The sequence below is a fragment of the Sminthopsis crassicaudata genome, chromosome 3 (genome assembly GCF_048593235.1).
Source record: "Sminthopsis crassicaudata isolate SCR6 chromosome 3, ASM4859323v1, whole genome shotgun sequence".
NCBI lineage: Eukaryota > Metazoa > Chordata > Mammalia > Dasyuromorphia > Dasyuridae > Sminthopsis > Sminthopsis crassicaudata.
This window is the reverse complement of record NC_133619.1, coordinates 58,716,049-58,733,398: the sequence shown is the minus strand read 5'-3', so window position 1 is coordinate 58,733,398 and position 17,350 is coordinate 58,716,049. Positions and strand designations below refer to the sequence as shown.

The 17,350-nt window shown below is 38.3% G+C and overlaps 1 protein-coding gene across 4 annotated transcripts in view; it reads left to right on the top strand.

The window, feature by feature from the left end:
• The window catches only part of KCNE4 (potassium voltage-gated channel subfamily E regulatory subunit 4), a 48,444-nt gene extending 34,104 nt beyond the window's left edge, over positions 1 to 14,340 (top strand). For 3 of the 4 annotated variants that reach the window (XM_074298609.1, XM_074298606.1, XM_074298608.1), the window contains 2 exons: positions 11,030 to 11,183; positions 11,510 to 14,340. In XM_074298609.1, coding sequence (XP_074154710.1) covers positions 11,530 to 12,042 — 513 coding nt within the window. In that variant the 5' untranslated portion in view covers positions 11,030 to 11,183; positions 11,510 to 11,529 and the 3' untranslated portion in view covers positions 12,043 to 14,340. Of the gene's footprint in view, positions 1 to 10,610; positions 11,184 to 11,509 lie in introns of those variants that run through there. The other variant, XM_074298607.1, reaches the window with a different exon arrangement.
• Positions 14,341 to 17,350: the final 3,010 nt, after the last annotated feature.

The following is a 17,350-nucleotide window of genomic DNA, read 5'->3' as shown; positions in this document are numbered from 1 at the left end:
CTAGATTGCTAGTGCCTCCTATATGTGTGTTCTAGATCACCCAATTTCCCTGCCTTTGCAGTCCAGAATGCTCCAGATCCTGCCCTGCATTTCTTGTCTTTGAATTCTAGATCAGCTATTCCCCCCTGTCTTAGCATTCTACATCACCCAGGTCTTTGTGTTCTAGATCAGATGCCTGCTTTCCCTGTCTTTGTATTCTAGATCATCTGGATTTTGCATCTCTGGGTGATCTAGAACACAAAGACATGTAACCAGGAAGATCTAGAATACAAAGACACAATCAAGGTGATATAGAATGCAAAGACATGAAATTTGGGACAATTAGTCAGGAACTAACTAATCTGGGTGATCTAGAACAGAGAGTCATGTAACCCAGGACAAGTAATCCAGGGGATCTAGAACAAAAACACATAATTTGTGTGACCTAGAACACAAATATATGTAATTGGGACAGTTAATCTAGGTGATGTAGAGATCTAAAGGTAAATGTAATCTGGGTGGTCTAGAATACAAAGACATGTAGTCTAGGCAATCTAGAATGGAAGACATACAATCCAGGAAGGCAATTCAGGAAATGTAATAGAAAAAACATGTAATCCAGATGATCTAGAACACAAAGATTTGTAATCCAAATGATCTAGAAAACAAAGGCATGCAAACCAAGATAGGCAATTCAGGACAGATGATCCCCTTGATTTCTTCAATCTTTTTAAATTCTTTCCCTTTTCTAGATTATTTTCTAGATCCTATCTCTTTCCTAGAGTTTCAATAAAAAAACACTCTTTTCTAGATTCTTTTCTGGATCCTCAGTCTTTTCTAGATTATTTTCTGATCCCTCTCTCTAGAAAAACTCTTTTCTAGATTATTTTCTAGAGTGTCAATCCAGAAAACATTTTCTAGACCTAGACCCTCAAATATTTTCTAGATTCTTTTCTAGAACCTCAATCCAGAAAACAGTTTTTTTAGATTCTTCTCTGGATCCTTTATTTTCTAGATCCTCAATCCAGAAAACATTATTTTCTATATCTCCAATCTTTTCTAGATTTTCAAGATCCTTAATTTTTCTAGACTGACATGTAATCTGGGTGAGCTAGAACACAAAGACATGTGATCTGGGATAGTTAACCTGAATTATCTAGGATGGTCAAGCCTGCCTTTTAAATTCCATCTGAAACATAATAGATTCTGCTGCAGCCCTTTATTTTCATTCTGTGTGTCTTTCTGGTTCAAGTTTATTGTTAAATTTTGATCTCTATTCCATTCTGTTCCTTGCTTTCATTCACATTGGTTATAATTACTATGTATGTCCCACCATTTTATTTTTTTCTCCTCATCATTTTCTCTCTCTATTTTTTTCTTCTGTCCCTCTTCAAAAGTCTGTTTTCCTTCTGATTACTTCCTTTTGGATGCACCCTTTCTTTATGTTCCTAACTCTTATCTCCTTCACCTACTACTTCCCTATTGGGCTAGATAGATTTCTTTGTCTAACTGAATATAGGTAGGTGTGTGTGTGTACATATATATATGCATATATATGTATATATATGCATATATATGTATGTATATATGCATATGCACATATGATTTATTGTTATTCAGTTATTCAGTTTTATCTAACTTTTCATTATCTCAAGGACTATAATACAGGGACATTCTCTCCTCCACAATTTCTTGAAGTCTGTCCAACTTCATGTTCATTGTTTCTATAATACAATCTACCTATCCCATCCTCTGCAATCTCCTTTTCCACTTCTCATTCTTTTCAAACATCAGGGAAATTTCCAATGAATCCTATCTTCTCATTATGTTGTTAAAGTATTGAAACTTTAGCTCAGTATTTGACTTTTCAGTGAATAGTCTAAATTATTATTTTTTAAATAGTCATTGATTTTATCTCCTTGCTATTTAAAGGATTCAACATTCCCTCCTTCCCCTATCCCTTACTCTAGATGGCAGGTAGTCCAATACACGTTAAATGTGTTAAAATATATGTTAAATCCAATATTTGCATACATATGGATAGTTATCTAGCTGTACAAGGAAAATAAGATCAAGAAGGGAAAAAAAACCTGAGAAAGAAAACAAAATGCAAGCAAGCAACAACAGAAAGATTAAAAATGCTATGTTGTGGTCCACACTCAATTCCCACTGGGTGTAGATGGCTCTCTTTATCACTGAACAATTGGAAATAGTTTGCATCATCTCATTGTTGAAGAGAGCCATGTCCATAAGAATTGATCATTGTATAGTCTTCTTGTTGCCATGCATAATGATCTCCTGGTTCTGCTCATTTTACTTAGCATTAGTTCATGTAAGTCTCTCCAGGTGTCTCTGAAATCATACTGCTGACCATTTCTTACAGAATAATAATATTCCATAACATTCATATACCACAATTTACCCAGCCATTCCCCAATAGATGGGCATCCATTCAATTTCAGTTCCTTCCCACTACAAAAAGGGCTGCCATAAATATTTTTGTACATGTGGATCCCTTTCCCTCCTTTAAGAGCTCTTTGGGATATAAGCCCAATAGAAACACTGCTGGATCAAAAAATATGTGCAGTTTGATAGCCCTTTGGGCATAGTTCCAAATTGCTCTCCAGAATGGTTGGATCAGTTCATAACTCCATCAACAATGTATAGTTAGGGATCAATAAACATTTGTTGGATTGAAATGAACTTGTAAGATACTTGCTTAGGTGCTGGGGGAAAATGAAAAATACATTTTGGTCTCTAATTCTTTGGAGCTTAGTATCTGGTAGAAAACATAAAGCACATTAAAAAAACCCTAACAACTATACTACTGACTGATTTTGGACCAAGAAATTCATAACTGTGGTTTCATTGTGTGGGAAACACTAATTCTGACACAGTCAACAACTCATCTTAAATTGAACATTTAAGTGACACTGTCACATAGCCAATACATGGAACTTCAATCCGCTTTTCCTGACTCTAAGACCAATTACTAGTATACTACTCTGTCTCCCATACTGCAATTTAGAATACAATAAATGAGAAGTAAAAAAAAATGCTTCATTCATTTTCACTGAAATCAGCAGATATTTGGGAATCCCATCTTCAGATAATCACTGAACAGCTTCTCTATCCTGAAGGAACATTTGATAGTGTCAGATAGGATAATATGGTGCCCTATTGGCAAAGGAGAATGAGAAAAATTAAAAAAAACAGATAAAGGTTGTTCTTGCTTCAATTGAAGTGAAAATTCTCCTTGAATTTTGTGCTGGCCCAACTTTGGGCACCTGGAAGCATCTGACAGAACCCTTTCTTCCCCTCCCCCCCAGAGTATTGGCTAATCTGAATGTAACAGAAAAAAGGACTTGAAAAAGAAGGTCTTACCAAACTATCTTCCATAATACAACTACCTTTGCTATTCTTTAGCATGATAGATTACAGAGAAATTTGAGCTTGCCTTTTATCATGCTCTCATTTATGATCTTCTATTTGAGAAGGAAAATTTGAGACTAGCATACTAGCAGGCATTTTTACAAAATGAAATTATAATGATGATGATGATGATGACGATGATAGCTGACATTTATATAGCACTGCAATGTCTTCTAAGTACCTTGAAAATCTAGTTTAAGCCAGTTTAACGTTTGAAGAGACTATGACTTATTACTGTGTCTATTTACAGATAAGAAAGTAAGTCTCTGTGAAGCCAAATGGCTAGTCATTCACAGGCATGCAAGTATAAGAGATGGGATCTGTACCCAAATTATCCTGACTCCGAGTCCAAAACTCATTATTTACTATTTCATACAGTGTTCTTTTGGAGCAAATCCAGATGTACAATACACATTAAGACATCTGTCTTGCATCCACCATAGGAAAGACAAAGAACATTTTTTTAGCTTCTTCATATTCCCTCTGGGACCTTGGGCAGTATCTTGTACACAATAGGAAGTTAATACATGACTAGGGAAAGAAATAACAACTACCCTGGATTTCAGCTCTAATAGTGAGGACAAGTTTATAAAGTGGCTCCAATAGCAAAACCTCTTGGATAATGTCCAAGAAGGATGTACTGTACACCAAGTCCTGCTGTATCATAAAGCGGGTTGCAATGAAGTCCTAATGAACTTATTTAGCACCCTAAGAGTACAGAATGTGGTTCATTTAAAGTCCTAAATGTGCTACAACATACCCAGATAGATACCCAGTTCAATCTCAGAAAGAGTCAAATATTCACCAGATACAACTACTGAGAAAAATCATTGTATCATTGAAAACTGGTAGTCCTGCCGGGCATTGTGTTATTTCCCTACTCTGTGGTGCTCTGGGATCCTGATTTTTCTTGAAAAGTAATAATAATGTTCCTCTTAATAATAAGTGCTACAACACACCAAGATAGGTAATCAGGATGGATAAACGTTCAATTTTAGAAAGAGTCAAATATTAACCAGATACAACTACTGAGAAAAAAAAAATTCCACAATTAAAATAGTTGTATCAGTGAAAGACACAGTTGGTAGTCCTGCAGGGCTCTGTATTATTTCCCTACTCTGTGGTGTCCTGGGATTCTGGTTTTTCTTGAAAGGTAATAATAATAATAATAATAACAACAACAACAACAACAACAACAACAATAATAATAATAATAATAATAATAATGTTACTCAATAATAATAAAGACAGCTAACATTTACATAGTACTTACAAAGACCTTTATATGTATTATTTTAGTAGACAAGGACCAAAACTCAAGAAAATTAAGTGACTCATCCAGCATAATTTTGGTCCAGTTAGGGTCAAGCGGAGTCAGCTGTCCCGACTCCCAGCTTTACGTTCTAGCTGGTGAGACCCACTGCTTTCTCTTCATTCCAGCACGATATTGGTTTAGTCAGAGGACACACTGTTATAATTTCAGAGATGTATGGCCAGGCTCCCTGGGGAAAAACGGTGAAGATGACAGGAAATGAAAGTGCTCTGGGCAGTGGAGAAAGTTTGTTCCAGGAATATGCAGGGGAAAAATCATTTGAAAATATATCAAACATAGAGTTATCAGTATAAAAAGTGTGGAAGAAGGATATGACACTTAGCTTTTGATACTCTCAAGAGCAAGCAAAAGTAGGATGGAGTCAGTGTCTAATCACACAGAAGAGCACATCATCCAGGAATCATTGCTGTTTTGCAATTAGAGTTAAATGCAACAGTGTCTGATCTTCCAGGAACCTCTTGTCCCATCCCCCAAGACAAAGTATCATTATATAGACTATTCAGGGGATGTGGAAAACAATCTCGATGTTTTATTCTGCTTCATTGCTCCACTTCTCCCCTGCTTGCCACACAATGCTAATACATCACAGACTGATGCAAAACTACAGACTAAATACAGCAGACTCTTTCCCATCTCGAAATCTAGTTGTCTAAATTTTCCCCAAGTTATGGCTCAGAGTTGCAACTAGAAATTTTTATTCCTCAGGAAAAATTAGATGAAGTGAACATAATACATGCTCTTCCTTTCATAGAACTGTAGGTTTTCAGTTGGAAGGGAATTTCATTTAATCTGACTCCTTAATTTTATAAAGGAAGAAATGAAGGTGGAGGTCAGTGAATTTAAGTGACTTGGTTAAGCTTACAAAAGTAATAAATAATAAGTGACAGCTCTGAGAGCCAACCCATGTCCTCTGACTGTAATACTCCTATTTGTTCCATTATCTCCCTGATGCGCCTCTGTTTTTTTTATTATCAAAAATATTTATTAAATGCCATTATCTATTCATAGCCTTATTCTATAAGAAGGGGCTAAATACTGAGAACAAATTATATTCTTATCCCGGAAAAGTTTTTGGAAATAGTCTCTGGCTCTCTAATATTCCAGTCAATGTGCAGAAGTATCTACTGTGAATTTAAAAAAAAATTATTAAAGCTTTTTAATTTTCAAAAGATATGCATGGATAATTTTTCAACATTAACCCTTGAAAAACCTTGTGTTCCAATTTCCACCTCTTCTCCCCACCCCTCCCCTAGATGGCAAGTAATTCAATATATGTTAAATACAAATATATGCATACATAGTTAGACAGTTATCTTGCTGCACAAGAAAAATCAAATCAAAAAGGAAAAAATGAGAAAGAAAATAAAATACAAGCAAACAACAATAAAAGGAGTGAAAATGCTTTGTTATGAACCATACTAAGTTCCCACAGTCCTCTCTCTGGATGCAGATGGCTCTCTCCATCACAAGTCTATTGGAATTGGCTTGAATCACCTCATTGTTGAAAAGAGTCACGTCCATTAGAATTGATCATCATATAATATTCTTTTTGCCATATATAATGTTCTCTTGGTTCTGCTCATTTTACTCAGCATCAGTTCATATAAATCTCTCCAGGCCTCTCTAAAATCATGATGCTGTTTGTTTATTATAGAACAATAATATTCCATAACATTCATATACTATAACTTATTCAGCTATTCTCCAGTTGATGGGCATCTACTCAGTTTCCAGTTCCTAGCCCCTACAAAAAGAGTTGCACATGTGGGTCCCTTTCCCTCCTTTAAGATGTGATTTTGTTCTTCACGATAATACAGTGAGAAAGAAGGCAATGATCTGTGGCTGTGCTTATATATATGCCTCCATAGATTAAGAAAAAAATTGTTGAACGGCAGTAATAGTTATGCAGAAAACAAGGCAGATCATATAATAGGAATAACAGTGTGATTTCATCACCATAGAGACTTTCCTCATGAGGAAACTCCCTCTTTCATTATGTCAGTCCATTCATTGCCACTTTGAGTGGTCTAGAACATTAAGAGGTTAACTCACAATTACAGAGAGCTAGAAATGTGTTACAGGCTGGCATGGACAGGGTTTCTTCCTGGATTCTAATTCTTATTGCCTCATATTGCTTCTCATTGCTTTTCATTGTAGACTAAACAATAATATAACTATCCTAGAATAGTTATAAAGTCTTTAATACTGTATCCCACAATAACCTCTATGATCATTGTCTAATGTCTCGCAGTTTTCAGTTATGCTCTACATATATTGGATAGAATGCTGGGGTTGAAATAAAGAAAAAAAGGCTTATATTAAAATCCTGACCAGCTGTGTTACCTTGGCAAACCATGGAAGCTCTATATGTCTCAGACAATTTCCTTTGACTATCAAGTGAATTATAGATAAGTTGTGATCTATGTTGATGGAGCGATTTCCCCACAATGACAAAATTAAAGATTCTTCATGTTTTTTTTTTGTTGTTGTTGTTGTTGTTTGTTTGTTTGTTTGTTTGTTTGTTTTTTTTTTTTGGTATTTTTCTTCTTTTCTTTTTGGAATTTATTATATACTTTTCCTTTCATAAAACTATAAGTTTTCACTTGGCAATTGGGTTTGAGTGACTTAACTAAGGTCACACAGCTGATAAAGATCTGAGGTTGAATTTGAACTCAGGTCCTTCTATCTCCAGAGTCACTGGCCTATCTAATGTGCCACCTAGTTGCCCCTTTCTTGCATTTTTTCAAAGTGCTTCCAAATATGTTGTGTCATTCGAATCTAATGGATCAGAGAGACAGATAGTCTTATATAGATGTAATTCTAAAGCTTTTAAAACAATAATTCTTCCTTGTTATATTGAGGTGGACAGGGAAACATTCACATTTTTAGCCATTGTTTTACAAAAGTCTCATGGAAATTTTCCTGACTAGTCAGCTTTAAAAATATTGTTCAGAAAACCATCCTCCAGTCCTTTTGGTAAACAATATGACTAGATTTGTAGAGTGCAACAGTGATTTATAATCCAGCATTTTATATGGGTTATTGGAATTAAAATAGAGGCTTTAGCATGCAGTAGGCTTTAATGGTTTTGCATCATCTGAAGGAAATTTCTAAAGAAGAGATGGAAGTTTAAATCAAATACTATCAATCAAAAGCATTTTTCTAGCTATCTGCACACACAATTTCTTTACAATTAAAATATATTTAGGTATAATGACTAGATGTGTTTTTAAATAGATAATACCTTTGGTTGTACACTTGGATTTTCAAATATGTTGAGTACTATTTTAAAAAGTGTCCTATTTTTGTGTTAGCTTATAAATAGTTTGTAAAATAGCTTATAAGTAGGAGGCATCAACTTGAATTCTCACTTAGTTAATGCATTGCACAAATTTGAATTGCACAAAAGCTTACTTTCACACTTAGTCTAAACTAAAATAGGTATTGGGTACCATTTTCCCCTTAATATGCCTAATTTTCCATTCAGAAAAGATGCCCTTAATTAGTATAATGAGCAGAATCATCTTAATTGATAGAATATTTTAAAAAATATGTGGATAAGGGTAAGAAAATAGGAGATTTAGGAAGTGAAATGATAAAATTGTTAAGTATTTATGATTAGTATTATTATTTACTATAGAAATAGAGTTGTAATAAGTCTCCTGGTGCTTTGATATTCCTATAAATGTATTATACTGTGTTAATACTATAATGAAGTTAACATTACATTAGACAAATGTTTAATATTCAAGTAATTTTCATTTTCCTATCTTAAAAAAAGTCGAGGGTGGTGCAGTAGATAGAACACCAGCCCTCAAGTCAGGAAGACCTGAGTTCAAATCTGGCCTCAGACATATCCTAGATGTGTGACCTTGGACAAGTCACTTAACCCCAATTGCCTCAGGCCCCCCCCCAAAAAAAGTCAGGACCTATGATTTTATTGATATAAGGAACTTCTGCTAAGAAAATTCTATCAATGTAAATTGGTACCTAATATGAAACTTAAAATCTTAATAACTTTGCAGATGACACAGAGTGGGATATAGCTAATTATAACCCAACACCAATGTTCTTCCTTAATATAGAGTTTTGGTTAAACTGAGAGCCTAATTATGGCCATGAAAAAGATGTAACAAACTCATTCTCCTCATTTGGAAAGTGAACTAGGATAGCCTGAGGCCTCTTCCAGCTCTAACATTCTGTAACTGGACCAGTCTTGTAGGAAGCAGGAGGGATAACCCAGTGGAGGACCTGTATCTTCCATTGTGTCCAATGTTAAAAGATCTGTAGAAAGTCATAGGAGGACAAGAATGAGAGTCACATGGGATGAGAAATTGTGGATGGTTTGCTCTTTGTACTATTGGAGGAAGTATCTATATTTGTGAAATTATAGGTCTTTCTAAGAATAAAAGTTTATTTTAGGCAACATTTGTTATATCCCAAAGCATGTTGTAAAAAGGGGAAGTGGGGTGAAAAATCACCTGGTGAAATGAAGAACATAAAACATGAGAAATCTTAAATTATAAAGTTTTCCATTTGGGATCAGCCTACTCTTAAGTCTTTTATTTTTCAGATTGGGAAATTTTGATCATAGGAATATGGATTAGGAATGGGAAAGGACCTTAGAGGCCAATTTGTTCAATGTACTTATGTTACAGGTGAGAAAATTGTAGTCTGGAGACATTAATTAACTTGCCTGAAGTCACAGAGACTCCAAATCCAAAGCCTTTTCTAGTTCTTATTTCAGCGAAGCTGAGTGTCTTCTCCAAGGCCACCTAGCTACCAAACTAGGGCTAGGATCCAATTCCCTGACTCTTCATGCAGTCTTCTTCCCAGTATAGCCACTGTCAAAATAATTCAGTTTTTCAATGAGATCACGGGTATTTTGGATTACTGGCAGTCTGCTGAAGTGGATATCTTGGACTTGAAGTCATGAAGGCTTGGGTTCAGATTCTACCACTAACTTTTCCTAGATTGATCTTGTGTAAGTCACTTACTTTCTCTGCTCTTGCTCATATGTATAATGGGAATAATAGTAGCACCTACTTCTCAGAGTTGTGAGTATCCAATGTAATGCTTTTAAAAGTGCTCTGCAAACCTTAATGTGTCATCACTCTTGTGACACGAATTTTGGCAAGGAGGTCTGGTGGAAAGAACTCTGGCCCAGGAATTGGGAAACACCTAGATTTGAGTCACTAACTAGTTGTGATACTCACATTTATTAGGACGGGACAGTTGACAAAGCTCTATACTTTTCACAACTCTATGAGGTAGGTAGAGCAAGAATTATTGTTATTGTTGTTCATCTTTTGTTTTTGAAGAGGAACAGTTACACTCTTATTTGATAGGAGTTTGAAGCTGCAAAAATCTTGTCCAAGATCATGTGTCTAGTAAGTGTCAAGGGTGAACTTTAACCTTACTGACTCTAACTCATAGTTTTGCTGTGTTTAGGTGGCTATGATCCCTCTCATGTGGCATTATTGACACATGGTGATTATTTCTCAAGAGCTAACTTTATTTTAGGGGTTGTGTATTATAATATATAGCATGCTGTGAGAAGGGAAGGTGAAAACATCTGGTGAAATGCTCCCAAAGGACAGATGTAAAAAAAAAACAAACAACTCTGTACTTGTAACAGCTTTAATTATTTTCTTTCTGTGTATGTCTCTCTGTCTGTAGTTCTGTCTCTCTCTCTATATCTCTATTTATCTCTGTCTGTTTGTCATTTGCTGTCTCTGTGTCTGTGTCTCCTCTCTTCCCCCCCCCCTCTCTTTCTCTCTCTCTCTCTCTCTCTCTCTCTCTCTCTCTCTCTCTCTCTCTCTCTCTCTCTCTCTCTCTCTCTCTCTCTCCCCTTTCCTCCCTCCTCCTCTGTCTCTATCTTTCTTTTTTTTCCCTCTCTTTTCCTCTTTCTCTCCCTCCTTCCTCCTCCTTCTCTGTTTCTCTGTCTCTGTGTCTGTCTCCCAGTCTCTCTGTCTCTCTTTCTGTGTGTGTGTTTTGTCTATATCTCTATGTTTTCATCTCTCTAGCTCTGCTCATTTTTCTATCTCTTTGTCTTTCAGTGTCTGTCTCTCCCCCCCCCTCCTTCCATCTACCCCTCCCTATCCCCTTTGCTTTGTTTTCATTGCCACCTGAAAACTTTGGCTCACAGTTCAGAAATAAGAAGTAAATGCGGATTCCCAAGTCTTTCTTTTCACAGCTGTCTAGTTCATGAGTTGAACTGCAGTACTTCTGAGTTCATCCGTTCACTCCAAAATGACCAACTTCTGTTGTAAACTTTCCCTCCAGGACACGTGACAATACATTTCTTGAATATATATCCCAGCTGCAGGAGCAAAAAGCTTTCAGAACTTCAGACATCTGGGAGAGAAAGATTTCTGTTGGACTTTGTATTAGAAGGAATTAAGGATTTCATTTGGATTTTCCCTCCCTGTCTCTTAGGGTAAGTAATATTTATCATGGAAAAATATTTGAGGGGGCATGTCTAACAAATTATTGTTATAGTTTTCCATTTAAAAAATGTATCTAAGGAAACATTGGCAAGATGCACAGAGCACTGTTAGAGAGATGAATTTTGCAAGTCTGCAAGTTTTATTCTCTTGAGATGGTCTTTTCTCATTTTGAAAGAAATGCATTATACTAAAATTGTACTTTCTAGGGTTCCCTCACCCCTTTTCTTTATGCAAAGCAGCAAAACTTGTTTTTAGCCTTTTATTATCTGAGGATTTTAGGAAGAACTAATCTGCATGATTTCTCTGTCATATCCAGATTGTGAAAGCTCAACTTTGATGGCCGAGATGGATGATGCAGTGGCTAACACTTCCTTACCTGAAACCTCCAGCTCTCTGCCCAAGCCCCAGCCCTCCACCAATGTGGGTGGGAGTGGGAGTGAGTACTTTTACGTTCTGGTTGTCATGTCCTTCTATGGCATCTTCTTAATTGGAATCATGCTGGGCTACATGAAGTCTAAGAGGAGGGAGAAGAAATCTAATCTACTTCTGCTCTACAAGGATGAAGAGAGGCTCTGGGGAGAAGCCATGAAGCCTCTGCCCATTGTGTCAGGGCTGAGGTCAACCCAGGTGCCCCTGATGCTGAATATGCTTCAGGAGAGCATGGGACCGGCTCTGTCGTGCACCATCTGCTCCATGGAAGCAGGCAGTGTGAGCTCCGAGTCATCCTCACCTGATGTGCATTTTACCATCCAGGAGGAAGTGCCCGATGACGAACTAGGAGAGACCTCAGAGACACCCCTCCACGAAAGCAGCGAGGGGTCTTCGGAGAACATCCCTCAGAATTCCTAGCACTCTGCGGTGACCTCCAGAGGTGGCCCTGTTAGCCAGCACACTTAGCACGAGGAAGGAGATATGTCTAGCATCCGATTCCACTTCTCCAGTGCAGCTGCCACTTTAGAGAGACTCATGTCTGACCCCTGTCATGGGTCCCAGGATAGTGGCTCAACCTGAGATGGCAGGATCAAGGAATCAAATGATGTGCATGAGACCTGGACTTGGCATTGAAAAAGTCCCGCCAAGAGACACCGTTTGTATATTTAATGCCATACCTGGGTTTTTAATTATACCTGTTCAGAATATGGTATGGTGACGTTTCTGTTATCTCCCTGGATGCTTGTAAAAGGTATTGCATCATCTGCCTTTGCTCAGAGTACTATGCAATGTCTAGGGCCAAAGCTTCAGCACTGGAGGTCATTAATCCAAGTTTCTCTTTGGTAGAAAAGGAAACTGAGGTTCAGAAAAGCTTAAAGTGACTGGTCTAAAATCAAACAGGTAGTAAGTGGAAAAACTGGGTTTGGCCTCCAATCCAGGACTCCACCCAGCCTCTGGGAACAATGGAGAGAGTTTGCTTAATATAAGGGATTCTTTTGATTCCCTAATGCCTCTAGAACTTTGTTCTCCTAGATCGCTGATTAACTATTTAGTACCTCTTCTGTGTTTCTTGTCATCAACTCACAGACCAGGGCAGACTTCTTGCAAAGGTTGTGGAGGGTTAAGATGAAAGACTTTTCCAAGTTTGACTGTGGAAAAATTGATTACCTGAACCCGATGATCTATCACATGTACTGTAAGAACTCTGTCTGTACTTAAAACCATTTGAGACCATTTCAACAATTTACCATCTGGGTCCTAACCTGTAACCTCTGACTTTCTGAGGTCATTTGGCTGGGTTCTTTGATTTGGGAGATCAGCTTCTTTCGGGGAGGTAGCATGAAACCAGGAAGCCTTAATTTCCTTTGCAGCTGGCCGGCATGGTTGGGGAACGTTCTTGATGTGTCCTCCTGGCTGTCACTATGGAGGCCAGAGCACTATTGTCAACACCCTTTGCCTTTCTAGCCAACTCTCTTTACAAGACAGACGTAATAGGGGCCTTCTAAATGTGGTTCTTTATCACGTAGCTGGGAACAGGAAGGGCATTCTCACGCGGAGAGCACGGGAATGGGGGGCCAAATCCCGTGGCCTCTGGTTCCTGGTTCTACCACTCATTTGCTGTGTGGTCCTGGGCATTGGCCCAAAGCCTCCGCGTCCTCATTTGGCAAATGAGTTTCATAATGATACTTACTCCCCAGAGACATGGGGGAGGATTTCTTTAGATTTTTTAAGGCTCTGCAATAAATATTCTGCCTGGGGTGAGGGATGCTTTGGGGAGTACAAAATATTCTTCCCATAGTTAGTTAGTGTTGGATTTGGGGGGGGGGCGTGGATTCTGTGGATAAAGGAATAGATAGAGATCCAAGGCTCCTGATGCCGAGAGAACTTGGTTTTCCCAGGAAAAAAATCTAAGGAGTTGACAATTCATTTGGTCTGGAGAGTGTCCTGATATTCCCTGGGAATGGGGTATGCACAGAACAGTGAGACTGATATTTCGATGAGTCTGCCAGTGCCTCAAGCAAAAAGAATTGGAAGTTTGAAAGAATGGCGTCCAGCAATGCTCCTTAAATGCCTTCACATATTTTTGTGTTAAAATAACTTTGTGACCATTCCCTTCTGGTGTTCTGAGCCTAGAAGAAAAGGAGAACATGTGAGACATAGAATAAAGAAAGAAGGAAAAATAATGGGAACAAGAAAGCTACAAAGAAAGGAGGGGGGATGAGAAAAGGAGGGAGGAGTGACAGGAAGGAGACTGCTATGAGAGGGATGGGGGATACAGGCTGCAGCCACTGCATCCCTGTGCAAGGGTTAACAGCTGAAAAGTTGGATCGTCACTCTGCTGTGTCAGAAAGACACAAGAAATTTATGTTTGGGAGGGGAAAAAAGGGCTCTCTTGGTCACTTAAAACGCAAAGGGTAGATTTACTCCAAAGGGGGCTGTTTAAGTTTGAAAGAAGCCAAGATAAGTTTGGCCCCTTGCCTGGAATCACTTGAATTCTGAAACTTTACTGAGACCGACAGACTTGTGAGTTGTCACATTTTCCATTACTTGCTTCATCCCTAAGGTTTGGTGCAAGTCTAGCTGTGCCTATGAAACAAATACGGTGTACATACTTATGATTGTACTGAGTTGTATAGAATTGTCTCTTGTATTTAACAGTTTGCATTTTTCACAAAGTTTTTTTATTTAACTAAATAAACACATTTTTTCCTCCTATTTCTGGGAAGCCATGAATTTTTTCTGTTCAGTCCTTTTTAGCTCAATCCCAAGGTCCAAGAAAAGCAAAGTAGGGTCTGGGGCTTCCTTCAGGCATCTCGCTCACTTTCCAAAGACAGTCCCCTCTTCCATGTATCTCATCTCTCCCTTAGCCAGGCTGAACAAGAGCTTGCTTTTCCATCCTTCAATATCCTTTGCTTTTGATGGAAAACAAGTTGCAAAAGTTCTTTCGATGGCCTCCCTGTTTCTCATTTGGCTGCTGCCCCATTTGGCTTTCAGTTTGCCCCAAGATGCAAGTGCCTCCAAGATGTTGTTTTAGATTTGGCTGTGAGCAAGAGTTTGAGCTGAATGTTGGTCTGGCCAATGTTATCCGTGGCTGTGGCTGCAGCAGTGTGGGCTGATGGAGAGAAACACAAGGCTTCCAAGAAGCTCTGCTTAGAGTCAATCCCATTGGGGGGTGTGTGTGGGGATAGATCCCTGATCAGTCAATTAATTAACAAGCACTAATTAAGCACTTACTGTATGCTGGGGATATAAAGACAAAAATAAAACAGTGTCTGACCTCCAAGAGAATATTTTCCCTTGGGGAAAGAAAATGTTTATATAGGGACTGGGACTAGCTCTAGAATTTTATTTGTATAGGAAAATATCAGATGGGGGATCTCTCACTATCATGCAAGTTGCCATCTTCTCATAAATGTAAAGTCTTAGAGAATTGTCTAATACACTGAGAAATTAAGTTACTTGTCCAGGGTCACATAGTCAAAAGGTAACAGAGGCAGGATGGTCTTTCTGGTTTTAAGGTCTGTTCTGTAACTTCTCTCTGTCTCTGTCTCTTTGTCTGTCTCTCTGTTTATCTCTCTCACTGTCTGTCTCTCTGTCTCTGTCTCTCTCTGTATATGTATATAAGTATATGCAACATATATTTAAAACGTAATGGGGAGAGGGACAAATATCTGGAAGGATCCAGAAAGGTCTCATGCTGAAGATGGCACTTTAGCTAAACTCTGAAGGAAAACTAGAGATAGCAAGATGTATAGTAAAGAAGAAATGCATTCTCTACCCGAAGAGATAGTCAGTTTAAAGTCATGGAGCATCATGTGTGAGGAATGGAAAGCAGATCAGTTGAACTGAATCATAGAGAGTCAAAGGGAGAAGGTTGGACTGAAGCTGTAAAAGCTTTTCAAAATCCAACAGAAAAGTTAATATTTAATGCTAGGGCAAGAGGCAGTCACTGAAGCTTCATGAGCAGGAGAGGTGACGTGGTAAGGTAGTATGTGCTTTAATTATTTGGTATCTGTGTGGAGAATGGATCAGGAATATGAGGCAAGTTAAAGATAATCTCTGCCCTTCACTCCTCTTTGCCCTTTACCCCAGAAGGTAGGCTCATCCCCTCTGGGTTATCTTTGGCAGAATTGGATGTAGACTGAGATCTTATCAGTTTTTAGGATGGTCAAGAAGTTATTCTGGAAACTTAAGATTTCTTCTGAAGTCTGGGCAGGTGCTTCTCTGGTCATCTCTGCATAGTGAAAGCTGGTAGGAAGTAGCTCTTAGCTTTTCCTATCATATGTTTCCCATAAATTCATAATTCCATCTGGTAAGAAAAGAACTGTCTACTTATAAAGTAGTCTGACAATGATATGGTTGAACCCAAATGCTATACAGATGCCACAGGAATAAAAATCTACCAATAACTTCTTGTTTCAATGGTAAAACAAGGACATTCATCTGAAGACCAGAAAGCCAAAGAGCTGAAGGTTTCTCAGTTTATCCCACTTTAGTGCTATAAAGCAGAATGAATATCTCTTCTTTTGTGGATCTCCCTTCACCTTAGCACAATCCCTGGCACTTGACAAGGACTTGAGGAGATCATAGATTTAGAACTGAGAAGTACTCTAAGAATATTTAGTAAAAAAAATCCCTTATTTTATATAGGGGAAAACTGAAATTCGGAGAGGATCAAGCAGGTGGTAAATAGCAGAATTAGGACTTGAAGCTGGATGTTCTCCCTGAAAATCCACTGCCCATTCCACTGTACTACTCTCCCTCCTAACTACTTGTTGAATTGTCTTCAATTGAATCATTTGAGGAAAACTAGTTAAGGTAATTTCACCTTAAGCAAAAGAAAAAATACAATTACAAACTTCAGTTTATCTAAAATATTAATGGACTATAATAGGTCATTTTCTTGGCAAGTTTGTTTTTTTGAATGACCACCTGAATGCATGTGCATAATTTGCCACAGATTCATAAAATCTCTCTCTTTCTTCCTTCTTTCTCTTCCTCTCTCTGTCTCTGTTTCTTTCTCTCTCCCTTTCTCCCCCCTTCCCTCTCTCCTTCCTTCCTTCCCTCCCTCCGTCTCTTTGTTTCTGTCTCCCCTCCCCCTCTTTGTCTCACTCTCTCACACACACATAAAGCATAACCTTTATCTCAGGGGACTGAAACTGTGCAGAGCTACTCATGCTTTGACAAAACCAAAGGCAGAATTTGGCCCCCGGCACCTAATATATTAGAAACATATTTGAAACACGCTTAAATGTTAAAGATGAGGTAAGTGGAATGTTCTCTCTGCTCCATGCTGTTCTAATTACACCTTTGTACGTCAGACCCAGGCAAAGATGCTACAGAGAAAAGATCTCCTCCATGGAGAGAATCATGGGATTTAAACTACTGGGAAATAAGGAAGACAAGCCAGGAATCAGAGCTCTTGGCTTGCTTTGGGCTTCAGCTGGAAAGCGTGCGGCCTCCTTTGGTGCAGAGCTGCTTTCTAGAGGCTCTCGCGGTCAGGCATACCGATCCAGACTGCAGCCGAAATAAATCATTTATCATCCTCCAAAATGCTGCTCTGTCCTTAAATACCGTGGAACAGAGAGTACATTGAGCATAAAATAGAATTTCCATGCCTGGATTTTTATGGAACATGCATTTGCTTTGTATCTTCAGACTTACAGCCTAGGCCCACTGGGCTAGAGAGGCCATGGTTTGGGTCATAAAGCTGAACAGGAACTCC